The sequence below is a fragment of the Gavia stellata genome, chromosome 9, assembly GCF_030936135.1.
Source record: "Gavia stellata isolate bGavSte3 chromosome 9, bGavSte3.hap2, whole genome shotgun sequence".
Taxonomy (NCBI): domain Eukaryota; kingdom Metazoa; phylum Chordata; class Aves; order Gaviiformes; family Gaviidae; genus Gavia; species Gavia stellata.
In genome coordinates, this window is record NC_082602.1 from 20,723,438 (window position 1) to 20,742,349 (window position 18,912).

General features: G+C 40.7%; 1 protein-coding gene across 1 annotated transcript in view; it reads left to right on the top strand.

Annotated features, from left to right (window-relative positions):
• The first annotated feature begins 2,964 nt into the window (after positions 1 to 2,964).
• Positions 2,965 to 18,912, top strand: part of WDFY4 (WDFY family member 4) — a 140,337-nt gene continuing 124,389 nt past the window's right edge. Inside the window, exons 1-10 of the mRNA XM_059821010.1 lie at positions 2,965 to 3,225; positions 9,575 to 9,689; positions 10,294 to 10,397; positions 11,379 to 11,525; positions 11,897 to 12,086; positions 13,191 to 13,380; positions 14,997 to 15,157; positions 15,505 to 15,957; positions 17,585 to 17,689; positions 18,553 to 18,743. Coding sequence (XP_059676993.1) covers positions 2,965 to 3,225; positions 9,575 to 9,689; positions 10,294 to 10,397; positions 11,379 to 11,525; positions 11,897 to 12,086; positions 13,191 to 13,380; positions 14,997 to 15,157; positions 15,505 to 15,957; positions 17,585 to 17,689; positions 18,553 to 18,743 — 1,917 coding nt within the window. The remainder of the gene's footprint in view (positions 3,226 to 9,574; positions 9,690 to 10,293; positions 10,398 to 11,378; positions 11,526 to 11,896; positions 12,087 to 13,190; positions 13,381 to 14,996; positions 15,158 to 15,504; positions 15,958 to 17,584; positions 17,690 to 18,552; positions 18,744 to 18,912) is intronic.

Consider the following 18,912-nt stretch of genomic DNA (forward strand, 5'->3'; position numbering starts at 1 on the left):
AGTAAGCTGTTGATTTACACTGAGGATCAGGACAAATGGTGGGATGTAGAAGACAGCCAACATAGAAGACCTTTTCAAAATATCTAAGCTATCCTTAATACCAAAGCTACTTGAATGCTGGACCCTGTGATACTGTGATTGGTCTGGAAGAATAATTATCCTCCAAGAGGAATAGAAAACGCAAAGGATTTAGAAGTCCAAATGAAATTGTAGATGCAAGAAAAGGCTATTAGGAGAAGGAATATGTAAAGCAGATAGTGCAAGTGGAGACAACAGACTAGTACTAGAGGACTGATACTTAGTCTAGTATGCCCCTTGTAGTCTAGATAGCTGGAGTAATTAAGGAGGCAAGTCATAATCCTCATTTTGCTTTCATGTACTTCTGGAGATTGAAGATTTCCACGTACACTCAAAAGTCTTACATAGTCTGTTACAATTAGGTCTTCATTAATGAAGTTGTGTGTGCATATCTGGTTTTAATAGTTTCTGTGGAGAGAGGAAGAATTCTTTCATTACATAGATTCATAGAGCAAGAATTTAAGTGACCAGCCCTGCTTGTCTTAGCAATGCCACCAGCAAGAAACGCCTGCTAAGTAAATTATGAATAGAAAGACAGAGAATTGTTAAACACAATTGCAGTGCCATTCAGTGCAGTGCTGTTCAAGCAATGCCATCGACTGGTCAGTCACTGACCTTCTGAGGCCAGTGTAAGGACTTCATTTCACCTCTTCATGCCTCAGTTTCACCATCTGCAAAATGCCTCTGTAAAGGATTTTGGTCTTCTCTATACAAATGACCAAGGAGAATGTGGGTGCTGGGAGTGAGTTACTTGTTACTTAGCATTGATTTAGGCTTAGCAGAGTAGCTTCCAAGGTGAGAGATTTCCCTTAGGAAGGGAATGGTGCCATCTGGGATGTGAGAGCAGCCTCATTGAAAAAGTAACTCTGAACTATGCTCACTGAAGCCCCCAGAACAGTACCCAGGCTTTCTCAACACACTGTACAGCTTCACAGTGACTCAAGTGGGCCAAAATCCCATTGCAGGGTTAAGTATAACATATGACAACTGTAACTCCCACGCAGTCATGAGGAACAGGGTCTTCCTGTTTACTCTGTGCAGTCATCACACTTTTTATGCTCACAGGGCTGTGTTGTCTTAACACAGATAATTAAGAAAAACAACAGCAGCGAAACACAAAATGTTGTTGAGGTAGGAGGTTCCAGATTGATATCCCTGGAGGCTGATGAAAATTTCTTAGCCCTCCATCTCCTAGCAAAGGACAGAGTATGGGCTGTGGTAGGAAGTTACCCTCTGCTATAGTGTGAAGGATTAGCATTTGCGTCCAAGCGTAGGTGTCTGCTGCGACCATGAGCTTGCTGCTGGTGGTGTGGTGCACAGTGACAAGATAATGTCACCCTCTTCATTTCTGCAGTATGGAGCTACTGTGTGAGTGTGGAAGTGAAACTGGTTCATCTGGCTTGGAGTGGGGAGGATGCAAGCAGTAAGCAAGCTGCATAGCTGATGGATGGCGAAGGAAGAGAATCCCAAATACAGTATTAGTGTTGGCTCATAATTTCTAAACCAGGCTCATAATAGTCTTTTTTAAAATTTGTTTTAAGGGGTGTATGTATAGGTAGTGCAGGAGATCTGACTCAGTTTTTTAGTTACATTTGCTTTTTGGCATTTTTATTGATGAGCTAGAATGGTAATCAAAGAGACAGTGTAGAGAAGGAACCTATTTCCTAGAAATGGAGGTACATTGGTGTTTTTCTTTGAGGGGATGTAATAATGTGTTAAAGATTCTTCTAGTCTCTTAAAAGACAGTATACTTGGTAAGTAAAGCGATGAGCTACGTTCATCTTGGTGACCACTCCCCAGCTGCCTGCCCACACTATGATAATTTGCATGTGTCATATTTTGAGTGGTCAGACAATGTCCTAGATACCAATAACAATATGGCTGATTTTGATGGAAACTGGAGAGGCCTGATTTCCATTGGTGTAAGCATTGTGATTATGTAGGGTCTGGGTAGCAGCGTGAGCTCACAAGAGGCTATGGCAAAGGAGCGGAGTTGCTGTGGATTCAAGGCTGTGTCAGTGACCTCCCAGAAGATTATGGATGAAAACAGGGCTGGAAAGTATATGAGAGGACTTGGGGTTAAGATGAGGGTAACAGAAAGATACCTCTACCTATAGTGCAAGATGGACCCATTGTAGGTTCAATTTGATGGAAATGAGGCTGCTAGAAGCACCTTGCTCCTTCATTGAGGCATATCCATTTCAGTTTACAGGATCAGCAAAACAGGTAATGTTGTAGTGAAAATACCTACCTCTTGTACAGAGCTGTACATCTGCAGGATAGAAGAGCTGAATGTTGCTGCCTGTTTGGGCCAGCACACCCATGTGAGGAATCCTTAGCTTTTCCACACAGCTCCTATTTCAGCCAGTGCTTCAACCCCACTCTAGGTAGGGCATGCATCAGAGATGTGCAGCTTAGTTTAGCATCCATACTCAATGAAATGTGTAACCTGGCTCTTGGGTAGTGCTCTTCTTTTGCAGATCTGATGATGGTAATAGTTACAACTTGTTTTACAGTTGGTGTGACTGAAGTATAGGGAGAGGACCTGGCTCAGTGGCAAAGCTGGGACTGGAATCCAGATTTTCTGCATGGTTTCCTGGTTTGTCCTGCCAAAGCCCAGATGAGTTGTGTAGCAGATGCACACATGTCTCATGGGAGAGAGCTTGTTCATGTGATTGCAAGGTGGTAATGCTCTTGTCCGGGAGCAGAGTGCTTTGCCATCAAAATTGGAAAAGAGTCAGTGTCTGCCAGCATTTCCATGCTTATAAACTCCCCAACTCCAATAGTGAAGACTGTCAGTATCTAGTTTCATGGGACAGTTGCCTGGTAAGAGATGATGGTAACTGTAAATAACACAGTATCTTTAACTTCAGGTCTCATTCCAGCATGGACAAAGCAGCTGAACTCACATGGCAGCTGGAGGATTCACCTGGCAGAGCAGGACAGCAAGACCAAAGCCCTGATGATGGAGACAAAGCAGAAGCGTCGGGACAGCCTGCACACAGGCAAGACAAGCCACCCGAGAGCCATACCCTCCAGTGGCAGACTCTAGGCAAACAGTTTGTAGAATATGAGCAGGTGGCTCCATTTCTCATTCCAGAGGAGCAACAGAGAAGGCTGCTGGATATTCTTCCCCTCTTCTTAAAGGTTTGTTCTCCTTGTTGCCTTTGGTGCAGATGCCAAGGATGTAAATTTGAGTTTCTGTTGCTCTATGTGTTCTGTGGTCATCCTAACTGCCAGTGGAATTAATTGGAGCATGATCCCTTTGTCTGGGTGATAATTACTTTTATTCCATTGGGAGCCTGGGGAAACAGTTTCTTGTCCTGCTTTCATCTAACTAACCTGCAATGTTAGCATGAGAAAAGTATATGGGGGAGCACTGTGTTACTTTCAGGAATGGCTAAATTCTATCCTTGGAGTCAAGGGGTATGTTGATGAGACAGGCAAGTTTCGAAGTGTGTACCCTGTGAAGAGGTTACTTCATGTCTGTCTCATCTATTTTATTACTTAGTGGGAGGCTGAGCACAGTTTCAGTCTGGTAAAATGTGGTTGTGGCATGCAGCCAGCTACAGGAAATGCAGGGGTACAGTCTTAAGATGGAATTTTTTGGTTAGTGACAGTGCTGATGTCTAATTCTAGTGCTTGAGAAAGGAATTGTGTTATAGATGGGGAAACTGTGGCATGAGGAGAGGAAGGTCGTACTGTGGATGAGGGAACAGCTGAGAACTAGAACATTTTAGTTAGCAGGCTGCTGTAGAGCTTCCCATGCCCTAGAGCTTCCATCAGCCAACAATTTCTGAGATGGCCATATTAAAAGGTGAAACTGGAAGAGCTCTGTAATGAATGGGAGCCTTATGGGTTGAGTTTGTTTGCTAGTGTGTGAAACGTACACAGAACTGTTTGAGTGGACCATACAGCGACAGAATGGCAGAGCTTAATAGTGAGAGGAGCAGAAAACCTGGCCTATCTTTAAATGTACCGTGTCCATGTTGTAATGCAGAAGAACTGTTTTTCTCTTGAATTACCTTGAGTATTTATTGGTATGGAATCTGCTGTGTTTTTACAGTCTCTCACTATGTAAGTCTTCCAGAAAGGAAATAAAAGCTTCTTTTTGGTGAACCCGTGTCTTACTAATGGCATATTTCACCCATCTGTACTTGTGAGTTTTCAGTGTTCTTGAGTGACCAAACTCAGATCCATCTGTTCCCTATCTAGCTGAGCCGGTTTTCTAAAAAGAAGTTAGTGGGTAGGTGAGGAAAAAAAAGTTAATGACATGATCACTCTGTTTATATGGAAGCATTGTGGGACATAAAAAGTGATACTCTGTGGTGAGAGGGACATTTTGAACTGCGTGTGCAGGGAAATCACTGTGCTCAGGGCTATGAAATCTTTGGTGACCGTGACAGTAAAGGAGGAATAACTTTGAGATAGTCATTAACATTTCACTCAGCTGGATGGAGCATGAACCTATGAAGATTGTAAGTCTTGGTGCAGAGCTGGGCTTTGAAATTGCCATAGATGCTGGTGTCAGTTAACAGCACTGAAACAGGTCACTCGTTGGTGTCAGTGTGACGCAAACAGCTGAGTTGCAAGTAGGATCTGGTGATGCCTATGATGAAGAGTTTGCTGTGTTTGAGTACAAGCTTACCCTGGTCCAAGACAGTGCAGACAAGGTACATGGAGGGGTCTGAAAAGGCAGTGAGTGTATAACCTGGAGTCTCGGAAGGGGCCTTCTCATTTAATCTAAATGGCCCTACAGATATTTTATGATTTCTGAACAAAGCTTTCACTTTTCACCACTTCTCTCAACTTCTGGATTTGTTTCCATAGAATAGTGTCCCTCCTGAACCAAAGGCTATATTTGGACAGAAGAGCTGTTGCTCTCTGCATACATGCCTGTCACTGGAAACGAATCTCTCTGTCTCTGCATATGGCACTACATGTGCTGAGGCAGACCACTCTCTTGGGAGCTCACCACTGCTTTATCAGCTCACAAAAATTCTGGCTTTGCAAAGGGGCAGCATTCCTTCCTCAGCCTTCAGAGAATGCCTTTCAAAGTCAGATCAGGACTGATAATTTGGCAGTTTTCTGTAGAGGACCACCTTCTTATTCCATAGATCTGCTTTTTAAATGGCTTGCTGAAAATTGCACTGTTCTTCTTCCGAGACAGCACAGCAACAAGATGCAACCTTTTTGCTTGGAGCAAGAGCCATCTGTTCTGCTTTTCCTAGAGCTGTTTTCAGACTTCCTTTCTTCCTTCCTCCTGAAGCTTCATGGAAAACATATATGCTTAATGCTTTGAGGGTATAAATTCATCCCAACAAAGATAAGCTTTGTTGTGGAAGAAAGTCTCTCCAAACAGCTCCCTCCCCTCTTGTAAGCAATGTATTGCAGGCTTTTTGTGACATTCTTCTGCTGAGGTTTTCCTGCCTCAAATTTACAATGAAATTGAAATTCCCATATCTCAAGGTTTATGAGTTCTGTTGTGGCTTTAGTTTTTGAATACCATATAGTGAACATGAAGTAAGGAAGTCTTGGCGAGATGAGATTATATAGAACAACTTCAGATTTGCTGGTCATTAACTAAGTACAAATAGCAAGAATGCCTTCCATGCAAAGGTAATTTTTTGGAGTGAAACTCAAAGGACTGAGGAGATGTTGCTGAACAAGGGTGACGAAAGCTATAAACTCTAGAAGTCTTAGGAATTAAAAAATGCACAGCAAAGCAGGAAATCACTTATTTATCATGACACATGAGAAATAAATTTTAGTACCAGTGGGTCAACGGACAGCTATTCCCGCGGAGGCAAGCTGCGTATTGCTAAAGGTCTGGCAATGTTGTGCATATCCATCATGTGTTTCCCTTCTGCAGGGCTGAACTTCACATGCTTTAAGGCTGTAGAAGGTGATTTCCTGAATTGCAGTAATGCGAAGAGGGGATTTTAAATTCCTAAAGGATATTCTGGCTGCAGAATATATTCAGAAGAGTGAATTTCTCATTAGCTTAACACCTGATTTTGTGCCCTAAGAGAGAGATTCTTCCCCTTCACTTTTCTTAGATGTATCAGTAGAGCTTTGCAGTGCTTTGTAGGCATTTAGGTTGTGTGGCTAGAGCATTTTGGCCTTGCATCATTGATTTAGGAGTACATTGTGGAGGATCTGGCCATTTAGCTTTGAGTCATCATGTCCTTTCCTATATGACTTTTACTCCTTTCATGTACCAGCCTTCTGCTTTGTACTAAGCCCCTGGGGTGGCATGGGGAAATGCATCTCAGTTTGAGTTCTACATGTTATGAAGTTCTTACAGAAACTACCTCGCTTCCTCCTGTTTAATAGGGGACTCTGCATAAGTCCCGTCCCTCCTTGGAGGATTTTCATCTCTTGCTTTTGCTTTCCTTGTTTGATCAAGCAGATGCCAGTGCATCTCTGTCTTTTTTGTCTTAGAGTGTTTTAGCTCTTACTCAATTGTCTGGAGAGAGAGAGAGGGCACTAACCAGGAACCACCTGGGGTGTGGGGGCTGATATTGCTTGATGTAGAAGGAGAAGGTGTAGGAGGATGATGTTAGCCATCTGCTTGTGATTCAGGCCTAGGCTGGGAGTCATTTTAATGTCCCCTCAGTATCTTCCCTCTTGGTGCCTCAGAAAGTATCAGAATGTTCTATTACATGGCTAGCTTTTGAGCTAGCATCTCTCCATGAAGCATGGAATAGGAAGGACAGATGGCGACAGCAGACACAGGGAACTTGTGGCAGAATCTTAAACATGTAGGAGCAGGCTTAAGAGGAAGAAAGAAAATCAGATTACATTGATACCATATTATTTGAGTTTCCCCTGAAGGCAGACATCCTGGAATGGAGTCAGGTTGATACTCTTTGAGATACAGATCTTTTATAGGTTCGAAGATGAATACGGAACTGATCAGGTCTGTTCTTAAAGGAGAGCATATTCTAGAGGTTGGTGTCTGACCCACAGGAAGATCACCTATAAAATCAAATCAGAACATTAGTGGCCTGGTCTGTAGTGAGATGGACTAGCTAAATTTTTGCACAGTGGTAGCATTGCTATGAACCTTTACTGCGTATGGTCTGAACTCTAAAATTTATCCTGCTCTTTCTGTTAGCAGAAGAGTGAGTATAATAAGTCCTTTCTGAAGTGTTCAGGGGGTGTTCCTCTTTGAGGCAGAGGGGCAGGTATCTATCACTGCTTTCGTCTGAAGAAGGGTATAGCTTCATGATAAACATTCTGTATTCTTAAGTGCCTGTGGGTTTCTTGTCATTGTGTTTGCCCAGCTTGCTTCTGTTTACAGATATTCCCCCACTTCTCTATCAGAAGTGGAGGAATTGGCGGATCTTGGTCCTGCAACTGAGGGTCTCTGAAAATCATTTATAATCAAAATCTGAAAAAACTAGCTTGTTTTTTTAAATGTTGTTGATTGATTGAAAATTAGTTGATAGGCACACTGTGATTGCATTTCACTCTTTTGTAGCCCAGAAAAAAGAGTTGAGTGCAGTTCCAGAAGTCAGTGCAATAAAATGAAGCAAAAAGTAGGTGCTTGTCTGATTGCCCACAGATGATTGGCACTTCGTGGGGAAAGAAATAGCTTGTCCACAAGCTGTCATCAGCAAAGAAAGAACAAATAATTGAAAGCAGTGGTAGGGAAGAAAATAATGATTGTAGAGGATCTTCTTTCACAAAGAGTTGCGCTGATTTCTTGGCAGAGGGTATTATGGGGTGTCTGCTCCAAATTATTTTAGGAGAACAGATGTCTTCTTAATTTTGTTACCTTCCATTCATCATCTGGCCTTACAGCTTGATTTTTCTGAGCTTTTAGAAGGAGGAGACTTTTGTAAAGAAAATTTTCAAGGTTGCTGAGGACAGAGGTGTCTCAGCCTGGTGTTTAGAGGTGAACGCTGCACTATTGCTAATACGTTGATGTGTGTAGCGTCAGATGTTCTGTATAAAAGTAAAGGTACTTGATTCTCAGAGGCCTCTTGAGTGCGATAATATTAGTCTACTGTGATATTTTTTTACTGCTTTTGAATCCCCCCCACCCCCCCACCCCGAAGTCAAGGCTAAGAAACATTTGAGAAGGGATGTGTTTGTCAGACTCAGAGCAGGGAAGAGTCAAGTCTTGCTGCTGTTCCTCTTGTCAGTTTTGCATTGAATTGGTTGTCCATTCTTGAGTAAGTAATTTATAAACTTATTTATAAACTGTTTTTAAACTTGTCCTTAAATTTGTTTTCCTTGGCTAGCTATGCATTTAGGACTATACCTTCCTATTTAGGGGTGCTTATTATAGCATAGGAAATGTTCTGAAATCCTGATCTGGTAAACATTTACTGTCATTATCTCAGCATTTTAGAAGTGCATCTTTTCCTATATTAGCACCGGCCTGCACTCACGATGTAAACTGGCTTGTAATGTTGTAAATTCCTAGCCACGATGTAGTCTGGCCGCCTACATCTAACCTCATAGGCAGATGGGTTAGGCAAGTCATATTGCTGCAAAATCACATCCAGTGCCTTTTTGGCTAGAATATTGCTGTTTTTTCAGCTCCTTTCCCCATGTTTTCTTTTATTTCCTTAGTTTGCAACAAAGATTATTTCTGTCCCGCAAGAAATGCTGATTTTATGAGCCTTACCTTCCTCCCAAGATAGAGTAGAATTGAAAGGCAGAAACTTTATTAATGTACTAAAAAAAAAAACCATCAAAAAAATGTCCACAACCCCAAACAAACAAACAAAAAACACAAAGGATTTTGCTTGTTTGTTCGTTCTGTGATTTTTATAAATTTATTGACTTGAAAGAAATAGTTCTGGTTCAGGTGAATCTTGGCCAGTATACTGCTACCTGGGAGCAGTAGTCCTGTATTACAGTGGTTTCTTTTTGACAGATCTGTTGCAAATGCTCCATGAGAGCAGCAGTTCCAATCCCATTTTAGTGTCTAAGTAGCTGAGACTGTGCAATGACTTGCTGGATAGAGAAAATACAATTCTTATTTTTAATTTTGATTGAGTTGAAAACTCAGGTTTTGTTTATGACTAACTTTAGTTTTGGGGAGACCAGTTTTTGGAGAAGGATATACTTTTACTGAAAAATTCTTGGACAACTATAACTGTAACCTCTTCAGGGTACAGGGTGTTTATGTTGTATTTCAGAAGGGATTAGCATGCTTTTTGATACAAATAATTAGTGACACAGGGGCTATGACAAACATTTATGTTGTTTTGATTGTATTCAATGGAAAAAATAATGTAAATGTTCTCTAGTAGGTGCATCACGTGATTCAAAAGGTAGTTCCAGGTTGACTTCAGTATCTCTATTGTCAGGCTCCTGCCTGTCTGGCAAATACCGCTTAATGGACTACACTGTCTGGGGAGGGAATTTTGCAGGGGAATGTTAGCTTTATGTTTGTTTATTTATATTTATTAGTACTTCTCAATCTACCAAAGACATGATGAATCAGAAAGACTTAACAGTTACACTTGGATTTCAGGCCTGGGAACAGTCTGCTGGCGTAATTGTATTCCCCAACATTCAGCTGTTAGCCAGTGAGATTTCCAAGCTTCTGACAAAAGAAATTAAGAGGAACCTCAATGGCAAACCTGCAGGTAATCATCCCATACCATATCCACTGGATCCACTTATTCTGGGAATGTGCTGTCATTCAGCTGTCCTCTGTGCTTACCATGAGGGAAATAAAGAGGGAACAGGAAAATGCTAAGTGTAGCAAGACAGATCTTTTAGTAGGTGTGAGCTAGCACTGGTTTTGGATGATTGCACTAAAGATCTGGCCTTGTATACCATGCTGACCTTGGTTTTGGAACTTTTGTAGCTGGAAATGTATAATACTGCAGCTATGCAGTAGAAGAGTAGGCTACACACTATTCTGAGGAGCTTGCTTTGATGAGAAAAATACTGCTAGGCACACATGGCTTTCCTGATGGCTGTTGAGCATTCTTAGCGCTGGTCAGCTGGCAGACTTCATGAACTGAGCTGGTATTCCCAGTGAAGGTCATCAGTTTGAAACGTGTAGTTTGCATGAACTAGCCTGAGCCTGATGCTGGTTCAAAATCCTTTTATGCCCTTTTATTCACTTCAGTGGATTCCTGCTACTGTAATTTTGTTAAATTTGTTAGATCTATTAAGAAAGGATCAATGCAGCATTTTCATCTTTCATTAAGGAATTAAACTTTAATGTTTTTGTGGTAACAGAGGAAGCCCGTCTCGCTTTGGAGCAATTGCTACAGCAGAAAGGGGAAGCAGAAGATGGCCGTTTGCTCCTGAAATCGGTGTATCTGCTCTCACAGACTGACTCGGTAAGAGAAATGACTACAAAGGGGTATTTTTTTGTTTTGTCTTGTTTTGGTTTTTTCCTTTTTATTTTAGAGAAGCTGGGTAGCCACCCCAACAGTGGAACACCTAAGTCTCATAATGTTTGCGTTATCCCCAATGCTTTGTGCTTCAGCCTGCCCAGGCTATATAGCCAGATAGAGGACACACCACCAGGTTTATAGTCCAGGCTTTTCTAAAAGAGGGAAGTAAGTGCTCTGTGCTTTCAGATACCCTTTTTGTTTTGATCATCAGGCAGCTGTTTTTTCTAGTGTTCCTCTGTATCTTTTTTCCATTGTGTATCACTGCTCTTTGTCACTCCAGCTTACATATCAAAAAGATGACTAGTAAAGATCTGTCTTGTAATGCAGTGGTTGAATTTTCCATCCTGATAGCCTCTCGCTTTGAAACATTTCAAAGCATTTCACAAACTCTACTTGTACAGCCATCCTGAATGCAGACTGGCATCAGCAGTACAGCCTGCTGATGGGCATTAGGGGTGCGTTTATCCCTGACATTGAGCTGAGCAGTTTGTCTCATCCTTATTCAGATATGTGAAAAGAAAACCTTACTGTCAGCTTCTAGTGGACATGTTCTGTGTCATAAGGAGCTCTATAAAATTATATACTTACTGCTGTTTTAGCTGCTAGTTAGTTTGCAGGTTGTGTGTTTTATCGACCATAGGACTCCTTATGCAGGACATAGTAAGTATCTCTGTCAAAGCTGTAGTTCAGCTGGAGTGAGAAGTCCTAGGAACAGCCATGTCAACACACAGTCAGTGTGTTAACTTCTGCCAAGTGGATTTGTACAACCATGCTATATGATTGCCATGCTTGTGTGCCCTAGAGCACTTGTAAAGATAAAATGCTCAAGTAGCTTTCATCTGCCATGACTACACTCAGTGTGTAGAAACATAAGGAAACTGCGGTCAACTTCTGGAGGGGCTGATTTTTATTTTCCTTATTTAGAAAACTAGGTGGAACATCATTGGATCTGGTCTTCCAGCTGCCCTGATGCAATGCCTGTACCTTTTCTTTACTTTTCCTCTGAAGAAAACCAGTGATGATGGAGAGACAAGTGAGGATGACACTCAAACTCAGGAAATGCTTGTTAAGGTGAGATGCACCTCTGGGAGTTCATTTGCCCTGAGTACTCAGATGTTCACATAGGCTTTTAGCTGATGGTTGATTCAAACTGCCAAAAAAAGGAGTAAATTTGAACTGAAAACCATTGAACAAGCATGAGGTGATGCCACTGTATCTCCTATTTTTTTTGTTAAACAAGACAACATGACTTTGTAAGTTTGGAAAAATCCATTGAGAATATCCTAGTGGTAGTTCTGCTTGTTCATTTCACTGAATCCTTTCTCTTGGCATTAGTATCAAACTACAATTCCTGCCCCCCTCCACCCCTGCAGTGGATTTTTCTGCATCTCCCAGATCTTTGTAGACATGTTTGTTGTATCTGATGTTTGTTTGCTTTTCAGATAATGCTTAACATGTACAGAGAGGAACAAGGTGTAGAGGAACTTCTGGCAGCTGATAAGCTTCAGTCATTAATTATAGCAACTGCTTCCCTCTGGGACCAGTGTAGCTGCTCGTGGAAAGTACCTACAGGCCGTGTGCTGAGAACAATTTCAAAGGCTCAGACCAAAAACAGCATTGTGTACCTACAAGGTTTGGTTTAGTAATTTGGCTTCTCCTTTACTCATAGCTCCACTGAGAATGAATTCTCAAGAAGAGTCTCCCTGGGATAGATTTTTCTCTCTATATCATCTGGTAGTCAGTCAACTGCAGAGCATGGGCTCTTGGCTTTCTAGACAGGAGCTTTATTTAGTACTGATAGCCATCTGGGAACGGAAGTTTTTTTCTACACAAAAAATAAAATTGCAGGCAAGAGCCAGTCCCACCTGATCACACTAATGTAGGCAAGGACAAGATGTATTATGTTTTTTTTAGGTTGTGCGACTCAATGTGTGAGCTCATGCACGCTTTAAATACAAGGTTGAGGGCACTGCCAGAGGAACAGTATCTTTTGGGACAACATCATGATTGGTTGAGTTACATCCTCATTTCTTCCTAGACTTTATTAGAGGAAGCAATATTTGTGTTATTAAGAAGTGCAAAGGCCGTGAGTCTCAATTTCTTAGAAGGAAAAAAAAAATTTATAATCCACGTTTTACTGTTAGTATTACTTGTCATGGAGTAACTACTTATAGCTATTTTTATTTTTTTAAATAAAAAATTAGCTTCCTGGGTGAGATTGAAACACTGAGGAGTAATAGTTCTGAGAGTACTGAACTGTTTAGACATTTTGAAGCTGTCCTGGAAGGACCTGCCATTAGATTAGACAAGAAAACTAGGCTTCATTGCTCAGAGCAAGATGTGTATACCCCATTACATATGCCTCACTGAGCAAATAATTAATCTGTGAACTCTGCACAGAATGTGTGATTGACTTAGCACAAGACAATTAAATATGTCAGCCTCCGCTTACCTTGTACTCAGACAGCTGGATTCACTGTATATGAATTTTAGTGAATTGGGTGGGTTGGAAGTTTATACTCCTGAGACTGAATCAGCTTCTGGAGGTTGAGCAAAGAAATGCCTGCATAGTTTGAAACCAGAAATGTTCTTCATGTAGCCTCTGAGATCAGTGTGATGTTCATATATCATCTTGTCTTTTCTTTCTAGAAAAAGAGTTGTTCTGTTTGTGTTAGTAACTTTAAAGTTGTTTGACTGTCAGTTCATAAATACCTGCTATATTTTTTTTTCCCTCAGCTGTAGACTGCATTAAAATAGCTATTCAGAATCTCTTTAAACTGGCTGATACCCTACCTGCTTGTGATGTGTGTGAAGCTGCTAGTATTGTCTTGTGCTTTGTGAAAGACTCCTATCCCATATCATCAGCTTTATTGACGGAGTTTGAAAATAATGATGGCTACCAACTCCTGCTAAAAATTTTACTCAGGTAAGTAGAGAGGTTTTTAGTGGGCTTCTAGAGGATGGTAAAACATTTTCAGGATGCATGGTGGTCTGTTTTAAAACATGAATCATGTAGGTAATCCTGTGTGCATGCAAAGCCAGTAATAAAGACCCCGATATTGGGTCTTTCATTGCTGTTTTAGGAAGGGAAGCAGTACATAACTACTTCTGCTGAAACCATAATGGAAATTAACAGTAGGAGAATCTGGCTTTGCCTTTTCTTGTACTACTTCTCCCACACTTGCCAAAACTTTAGTCCCTGACCAGTATGTTAGACTGAGGGGCAGTATTTTGTAATTTGGATCTAGAGGATTGTAATTTGAATCATGAATCCAAAGATGTCCATAGGTGAGTATGATTTCTGATGATTTTTGGATGGCACAACATTATTAACCTACAATTGGAAAAAGTTTTGTCTTTTTCTGGCAGTGTTTTCTTTAGTTACCATAGATTGTCTAGCTTTCCCTTATAAATAAGCTGTGTTGAGATGTATGTTTGTGATGAAATTCTATCCATATAAGGGCAGAAAGACCCGATCTTTATCAGTAAGGGCTATGAGTGCCCCCATCCTTTTTAACTGATGTAACTAGGCTGGAGAGACAGAAATAGCATACCGGTGTTCAGGGCTTCAGATTAGTCTCCCTTCCCAGCATATACTGGCAGAAAGGGATAGACAGCTGCTCTCCTGAACATTTTGCATGACTAGGTTTCTTATTCTCTGATGTTTTTATTTTTGAGATAAAAAGAATCTTGCTGATTGCATTCTCTCCCACCAAAACAGATACTGCATTTGCCCTGCCCTTTTTGTTTTTTCCTTCTTGTTTAGATTAAAGCAGAACATATTTGTTTTGTTTTCTTCTGAGATTTTCCTAACTTCCAGTATCAGTCTATTGCTCTGCTTCTAACCCATGCCCAGACACTGCAGTTTTCCTTAAGAATTGACCCCTCTAAGCAGTACAGAGTAGGATGACATGATAAGCAGCTCTTTGCCCTTTGACAGACTCTCACTTCAGTCTAAACTATGGCAAATCTGGGGTTACAGTTCAAACTATTTCCTTATGTAGGAGAGACATGCCATCTTCATGTCTGATTCACAAAGCTCAGGCAATACAATATTTTTTCCCTTCCAAAGGGCTGAGATTTTTCTGTTATTTATCTCAGTTTGCAACCCTTACCTTGCCAACATATGCCTACCTTTTAATGTGAAGTGTCTCTTTTAATTTTTTGATCTCTTACAAAATTTAATTTTTTAGTACCCAAAACAGGCATTCTTTTGGAGGTAGTTACTTTTTTAAAGTGTATGTAACTGGACTAAATTCAACATTTATCTTCCTTTTCTTCAGAAGACTTTTGCAGTGTCACGTCAGTTTTCTTCAGTTTGTAAGTTTTGTCCTGATTCAGAATGTGCCACCATGGTGTGGAGTTACTGTTTGTAAGATGGTTAAACAAGTCACAGAAACAAGACAAAAAGACAGTAAAATAGACTGGGGAGGAGGGGGGAGTAAAATGAGTAGCTCCTGTGTGCTCAGTACCTGGTGATATATCCAAAGTGTTTATATTACTAAGGCATGAACATATGACTGTCCCAAGTTTTGTTCCTAGATGTGAGGGTTTGCAGCAAAATGATGGAGACCCCTATTTGGATGAGATCTTGGACATGCTGACTTGCCTTACAACCTGTGGAAAAACTGAACTGAAAGTTTCTGGCAATATTGTACATCCACAATTACCGCACTTCGATTTTGAACAGACACGGTCTTCTGGTACAGTACATATATGTGTGTGTATGTGTATGTGGCTATGTGGGCGGGTCATAGAAAAATGAAGCTCTATTCATTACATATGTTAAGATGGAGGAAGGAGTATGAGATGGTGTCTTCTGATCTATGTGCTTAATGCTACAGGAGCCTGAATGCTACCTACATCAAACTGAACTGACCGTGTCAGCTGTAGGGTCTGATCCAAGGTTGAGAACATGCCTCCCAATCACACCCCTCGTGTTTGTGACTCCTATTTCCACTCTCAGACATAATTTGACATTATTGTTATGGTGCTTGCAGTCTTAAATAGTATTGATGTAAAAATTATCTCTCCTGGTTTTATCCCACAGGAATGACAGTGAAAAACCTCCAGGCTTTTCAGGTGTTGCAGTCCATTTTCCAGAAAAGTAATGATCAGCACCTGTGTGGAAGAATCTTGGCAGCAATTGGTACCATATGGGCCTGGGACACAGTGAACTTCTTTCTTCTGGAATGGACACTACAACCTATCAACCAGTTTACTGACATAATCCATTTCAAACCACACCCGGTCCAAGTCCAGTTCTTCAGACTGGTGGAGTCCATAGTGCTAGACCTGTCCTATGTCCCCCATGAAATTTTGAAGAAGGTTCAGTATTTGATAAAGGAAAATATAGTGCCATTCTGCACCTTAACAGCTCTCCGGTGCCTTCTCAGCATGACCAAAAAGGACCTGTTATTTAGCGACATATTCCGTGACTCTGGGCTCTTAGGCCTACTGCTGGCACTTCTGAGGAAGCAAGCCAAGATCCTGAGGAAGTCAGGTACAACTTAATGTCATTCACAATGACTGTTGAAGTAGACAGATCAACAGGAATGAATGAATCTTTCTACAGTGAATTTATAAATTTTACATGCTGAGTAGCTAGTTTTTGTCTGCAAGCCAGCTGGCCTAAGTTTATGACATACTAAGCTGGGTCCTCTCTGAAATCTTAGCTGTTCATCATTCTGTTCACTAGTCTAAACAGTTCTGGGCTATTCTTCACCAGTGTACGATGAATTATTCTGGACGGTACCATTCAGCCCATGCTTTTAAACAAGTATCAATTTGGGGTTCTCTAGAATGCCAGCTTGAGAGTAGAGGAAGAAAGAGTTTTCCACAGTGCTTAGTTCCTCTGAAAATAACACTTAATCCTGAGGACTGATAATGGAAAGCAGTTTCATGAATTTTGGCCATATATTACCCACAATTACTACCACCTTGTCATCTGATATAGTTATCTCCTATTATGACAACAGGAAGGTAGTAGTCCTGGTGTAGTAACTGTGGGGTACAGCTGACTTAGGGGACAGACTTATATGTTGAAAAGTTTGTAACTGCTATTTTAAAGAAAGAAAAATGCATTATAACATTTTCTGTGCTGTATGAATTGGGAAATGTGCTTAAATTGCAGTGCAATAGTCATTTAGTAAAGAAGAAGGGACCCAAAATACTGGATATAACTTCTGATGCAGCAAGCACAATTGAATTATTTATACACACTTATTCTAAGCAACAGAAGGAATATGAATTGCAACAGAAATTCTGGAGTGCAGACATCCATTACCTGCAAGGACACTTAGATTTTCGTTCTTGATATCAGAGAACTAGAGTTTTGTACAAGAGAACTTTAGATAAGGATTGTCAAGATAAATACCAAGGTTCTTGTAAACTTACCTTCTGGTTATGAGCTGGTGCATAGGGGCTTTCTTCTCTCTTTGTGTTCATTTCACTGCTTTAGATCATTTGGTGGTCTAAATTTTATAGAATGAGTGATTGAATGGCTATGTAATTTGTAAATTTAGACACACAGATGAAGAGGAACAGGTGGGAAGACACTGTGTGAAGTGATCACTACTTCCCTTTTTTCATTTCCAGAAATTTAGCCTGCACACTTCAGGACTTTTAGATGTAAAGATAAGCTACCTTACACTGTCTGATCCTGGAAATGTTTGCCTTTGAACACGCAGGGGGTTTCTGCTCTTCACTTTTAGTTTAGGTATTTAAGTACTCCCTGTTGCTATAATATTTTACCACTTCATAGCTCATAATCTGTAATGTTCTTTTATTTGTGTGTTTTCCTACCAGGTATCACTGAACAGGTAACTCTACATCAGTTGGGAAGTGGAAACACCACTATTACCAGTATTGCCTATAGTTATGCATGAGATCTGGGCAGCAGACCATAGAATCAGACCTGTGTTTCCTAGTCCCAGACTAGACCCTGATGAGTAGACAATGCCCTGTCTGTATCTTGTTGCTCATTTTAGGGTTCAAGTAGCCTGTAAGTAAAATTTAGGAGAAAGCTAGAATTTGCTGGAGAACTGGTTTTCCTTTTTGGTTTAATATATTTTAGCTACAGTTAACAATGTCTTGTATAAATTGTATTATGACTTTTAATATACTGACAGCTGGAACCCATCTGCCTGGTCTGGAAAAAGGCACTGAGAAGGAATTAAATGCTGTGATGCTGAAGATGGTGGCTGCCCTTACAGTGGGGTCTGTGAGGAACACTGGTAAGAAATTACATACGACTGCATTACCTTTGTGATATTTGGTGATAAATGGCCACGATGCCTCCTAAGGAGCACCAACTCTGACTTTTGTGCTTCAGTGAGAAGTGGACGACAAAAGCTGTAAGTGTAGTGATAATAGTACTACACCAGGAAGAAATGTGGCAAAGATGATACGCTCATCCTGCATAATAAGCCTTATTCCAGTAGTCACCCTGCTTCCCTCATCCATGTAGATACTCCTGAAGTGTTTATGTAGAAAATGGAAACTTACCTTGTGGAAAACAAAACTGTGTGTATGAGGTTTTGTATTATTTGTTCATCCAGATTTTCTTCCATGGTATCTATTATTTGAAATCATGATGGGACCAGAGGCATGCTGAGTAACGCTCATACATTTAGTATTGGCATACCTAAGAAGTGTATGTGTGTGGAATCTTGTGGAACATAGTAATACAGAAGTGAGCTCTTCTGAATACTGGAATCCACTCACATAATTCAGTCTTGAATCCTAGAATCACCTAGGATTGCAGCATCTTACACAGTGTAAACATATTGTCACAAACCATCAAACAGTCCCCTTCATAAACTAAAGAGATGTTTAAGCTGAAAACTAGTACAGTGTCTTTTCCTTTTCATTAATTATTGCACTGAGAAGCTGTCATCTCTGATAAGAAACCATGGTCATCCAGTCATTTTATCCGTGGTTGTTGTTGTGCCGTTCAGTTTGTGTCGTCTTTAGCTTAACCAGCTCTTCTTGCCTCTTCTGCTGTATTTGTAGAAATGTGGCATTTCAACACTGAAAATCTGCCTATGAAAACGACAAGTAAAGGATAGTTTAAGTAACCTACTGTATTTGTCCCCAGTTGTTCTGAAGGACTATGGAATGGTGCCATATATCAAGATATTTTTGGATGATGAGTGCTACAGGAGTGCTACGCTCAGCATCTTGGAGCAGCTATCAGTCATCAACTATGAAGAATATATGAGCATTATTATTGGGGCCCTCTGTTCTTCTACTCAAGGGGAACTACATCTGAAACTAGATCTGCTGAAGGTAATTAATGTGACTTCCCACTTGGTTGTTGTTTTCTTGGAAACTGCTTGGCTTGTGGCAAATTGCTTGTAATCTCACCCCTAGCACTGTGTTTTTTCCAAGAAGGTAAGTGCAGAAGACAAAAGAGCCATGGGCCAGTTTTTGATTCTGGTAAATTGAGCGCTTTGAT